Source organism: Triticum urartu, chromosome 2A (assembly GCF_056163025.1).
Source record: "Triticum urartu cultivar PI428250 chromosome 2A, HENAU_Tu73, whole genome shotgun sequence".
Taxonomy (NCBI): domain Eukaryota; kingdom Viridiplantae; phylum Streptophyta; class Magnoliopsida; order Poales; family Poaceae; genus Triticum; species Triticum urartu.
Genome location: NC_141874.1, coordinates 681,547,812 through 681,551,682, shown reverse-complemented (window position 1 = coordinate 681,551,682; position 3,871 = coordinate 681,547,812). Strand labels below are relative to the sequence as shown.

Sequence of the window (3,871 nt, the reverse complement as noted above, 5' to 3'; positions counted from 1 at the left end):
GAAGGAAGACAAGGATCTGGCTGACTGATCTCTACTTTCTTGATGCATTGCTGCAGGCCGCGGGAACTAGTCTCCGCGGCGTGCGGCGATGAGCTCGTTCGTGTCCTCAATACGCTGCTTGGGAACATCCACGGATTCCTCCACCAGCCTTTGGCGCTCGTTGCGGAGCATGTCATTCTCGTCCATAAGTTTCTTGATGATGACGCCAGTCCTCTTCAACAAGGCACTGGTCTCCTCCTGCTGGTCTGCACTTCGGACGATCTTCTCCCTCAGCAGGTCGCGCTCGGCCCGGAGCCTCTCATTGCCCTCCCTTAGTACACTGATAACCTGTTCAAACGAGGCTTTGATGTCCTCCTGCAACCTCGCACAGCTGGAGAACTGACCCATCTGGCTATGGACGATCGCATGCATGCGCCTGTAACAGTCGTCGCCTGCCCGCGAGAAATTTTCCCAGGCCACCGTGGCGCGGTGGGACATCTCTGCTGCATTTGTGGCAGGGCGGGACATCTCTACTGCTTCCGCGGCGTGGCCGGACTAGTCTGCTGCATCGACGATGCGGCGGGACCTCTGTGCTGCTTCAGGGGCACGGCGGGACCTCTATGCTGCTACTTCCGCGCGGCGAGACATGTCGGCTACTCTCGCAGCGAGGCGGGACATCTCTCGTGCTTCCGCTTCCATGCTCGCCTCTCATTGGTGGCAATCTCTCGACCCAGAACTCACGCTGGCCATGGCAGACGCAAGGGAAGGATGCTGAATGACTTGTTTGTTTTTGTGGATGAGGAGTTGAGGAGGAATGGGCAGTCATCTTGGCATACTAGTATTTATAACTGAGTACTAGTACGCTCCTCAGTGGGAAACCGTTTAGGTTGTGATCGGTGTGAACAGGTTTGCAATTCAATATAGCATGGAGTAATTTGGAATGTGACGAGACGCAAGCTCAAAATTTATTGACGGTTCTAGTTTCGAAGTGCGGCACTATTCCCGGATGGAGTACTTCTTTTTCTACTCCCTCCTTTCCGGTTTTATAGGGCTTATCTCAAAATTTTAGTTTTTCCATTTTATATGGCTCAATTTGGTTGTTCCCCAACACATGTTCAGATTCCAAGGTGCATTAAATCATTGCATGCAAGTATTAAGAGAAAATTGACCAATGCATGTACTTTATGCATGCATGCATTGCAATTAATGCATTGATAAACATAATTTTTTGAGTACTTCTTAGCCAAAGGAACTTTATATCCAACAGACACAAAATATCCGTTCGACTGTTGGAAATTACTGATCTGATGTCAAAGTAATTGCTGCATCGCCACCAAAACCCACCATTTCTTAAGCTAAAGTAGACCAAGGTAATACCTATATTAGCATATTACTAAGATAAACAGAAGGGACTGTAGAAACATTTAGGACGTGAGCTTGTCAATCTGAATGTGGAGGGACACAAGCTTAGCCCCGGCCAGCAGCTTGGGCAGAACTGTCAAGAAGGTCAGCTCCTGCACGTCAATGTCGCCAGGATCATTGCTGCTTGTCACCACCATTTCCACCTCGACGGCGTCGGTCGTGCCTTTGGCCTCCCCTGGTGGGCCGTTCGCCCACAGCTTGGCCACGTAGTGCGGTAGTGGGGACGCCCCCGCTCTGATGCAGACGACCAACACGACGATATGCGCGCCGATGTCGAGCATGGCGCCGACCAAGAAAAACATGCGGCGGTCCTCCTCCGCGAACAGCAAGAGCCGTGGCTCCGATAGTGGCACTTGCAGCTGGAGCACCTTGCCGTACTGGATCCTGTGCACGGGCCTGGGATGCGCAGTGCTGATGTGGTGGTACAGCACCGGTGGCGGGCCTTCGTAGCCGCAGACGGGCACGGGGCATTTGGAGAGCGCGAGCGGACACACGCTCTGGTGATCGGCGAGCTTGTGGTAAGTGACGTAGAGCCCACAGCCTTCGTGCGGGCACTCCACCCTCACCGATGAAAGGACGGAGTCCACCGCCGTGTTCTGCACGTCGATGCCACCGCCGCTGGTTCCTGGGGCGCTCGACGCGGCAGTCCGCGCAGGCTAGGTGCCCTCCCTTGCACTGCAGAAATCAATCAAACATCACGTCAATCAAGAAACCTACACCTTGCTCAATCAGCCGAACGGACGAGGTGTATTCGAACCTCATACACTGGAGGCGTCAAGGGGCGGAGGCACAAGGGGCAGTGGAGCCCGGTGAGGTCCATCAAGACCTTAGAGATCTCCATCGTCGGGTCCTGTTCGGTCTGCATGATCTCGCCCTCCTCGTGCACAACCATCTCTCGACTTGGGCTGGGGTATTAGTACAAAGCAAGTATCAAAAGGAGAGTCACGGCATGCATGCATGCGTTGTAATTAATGCATCGGTAAACGCAAATTATTGAAATATATCAAGTGCAGTGCTTTGATGTGTCGCGTCAACTCGTACATCAACGAGAAGTTTGATTATCCTCTCCCTCACGGACTTAACTGCATCTGCCTTGGGCTGTATAACAGGTTGGCCACACACCTGTCGGGCCCACCTGTCATACACGCAAAGGCAGGAGCGTCCCTCCCTCGCCCATGAGCGTGGTGGCTGGCAAGACTAGGAGAAGCTTCCGCTACACGCTCTCCCTCCCGCATGCGGTGGACATGCAGTAGTTCAATCGGTGTCAGATGGCCAGAAGCGTACTGCAGTACTCCTCCAGTGCAGTACTAGTACTCCATCATTGTACGACTTCCCGAAGAGGCGAAGAGCCAAGCGCAGCCCGGACGCTCGTGTGGCAGTTTCATGTGTAGAGTAGTCTAGGATAGCGTGTACTGTGCCTGTAAGCTTAAAATCGTTGGGGTCGGCTCCATGCTATGTGGCCGTCTCAAAGTTTTTAAAAAATTTAAAATAGTCTTCTGGCCCTACCTGACTCCCTGGTGATTGTAGTTTGCACGCTCATCTGGTCAAGACAGGAATATATTTTTTAATTTGTTTTTTTCTCGAAAAGGGGGGACTCCCCGGCCTCTGCATCAGAATGATGCATACAGCCACATATATTTTAATTTATGGTGGGTAAATGTTAGAGGTTGCAGCAAATATATTGTACACTGCGGGTCTTTCAGCCAAGTTTAGAGGCAAGCATGTGGGGCCAGTGCTATGATGTGTCGCATCAACTCGTACAACGAGGAGAAGCTTGATTTTACTACACGCCTTCTCCCTCACCCATGCGCGCGGTTGCTGGCATACGAGGACAGGCTTTTGCTTAGTATTACTTCTACAACAAGCTATCCGTCCCGCTCGCGGTGGATGGACATGCAACAGTTGATTCGACACTGTAGAAGCAGTAGTAGTAACATCATTATTCGTCTTCTCGAAGAGGCGAAGAGCCAAGCACAAACCGAACGTTGCAATCGCGAACATTGGAGCACGCATATAGCCAGGCTCTTGCATGAGACAAAATTGCTATGTGAGCCCACTATTGTGCTAGTACGCACAACTACTTGCTAGTATAGCCTTGTAAACCATAAAGGAGTATTTGCCCTTCTAGAGATTTCAACAAGTGACTAGACTACACCGAGACGGAGTACATATGGAGCAAGTGAATCTACACCGTAAATAAATACGTACTAGTTCTATCATTTTCCTCTCCGAGGTGCACAATATTGAGTATACTGACTAGTCTATTTTTGACACGCATTTACGTTTTTTTACACAGTACAGACGCAAGCGCTCATATACACGCGCATACACTCACCCCTATGAACGCACACACCCACGGCACTATCATATAGAAATTTACGAAGTCACCATAGGCACCTCGTCGTCGACGGGTCCATAGGTGCTTGAATGCCAAGGAGGGAGAGGGTAGCGGTTCCCGAGACGTTGAACG

At 51.3% G+C, this 3,871-nt stretch overlaps 1 protein-coding gene across 1 annotated transcript; it reads right to left on the bottom strand.

Moving 5' to 3' along the window:
* Positions 1-1,289: 1,289 nt before the first annotated feature.
* Positions 1,290-2,293, bottom strand: LOC147986695 (E3 ubiquitin-protein ligase SINA-like 2). Its single transcript, XM_087542115.1, has 3 exons — positions 2,159-2,293; positions 1,443-2,057; positions 1,290-1,334 (listed from the first exon to the last, which is right to left on the bottom strand). The coding sequence occupies exons 1-3, from the start codon at positions 2,291-2,293 to the stop codon at positions 1,290-1,292; spliced, it is 795 nt and encodes a 264-aa protein (XP_087398241.1).
* Between the last annotated feature and the right edge of the window lie 1,578 nt (positions 2,294-3,871).

What these genes read in the sequence shown, in the direction of transcription:
- LOC147986695 (XM_087542115.1), bottom strand. Translation starts at nt 2,293, where the DNA reads ATGGTTGTGCACGAGGAGGGCGAGATCATGCAGACCGAACAGGACCCG. An exon ending in TGACGCCTCCAGTGTATGAG is followed by an intron (nt 2,058 to 2,158) that starts GTTCGAATACAC and finishes GAGGGCACCTAG; the next exon opens with CCTGCGCGGACTGCCGCGTC. An exon ending in TGCTGGCCGGGGCTAAGCTT is followed by an intron (nt 1,335 to 1,442) that starts GTGTCCCTCCAC and finishes GGTCTACTTTAG; the next exon opens with CTTAAGAAATGGTGGGTTTT.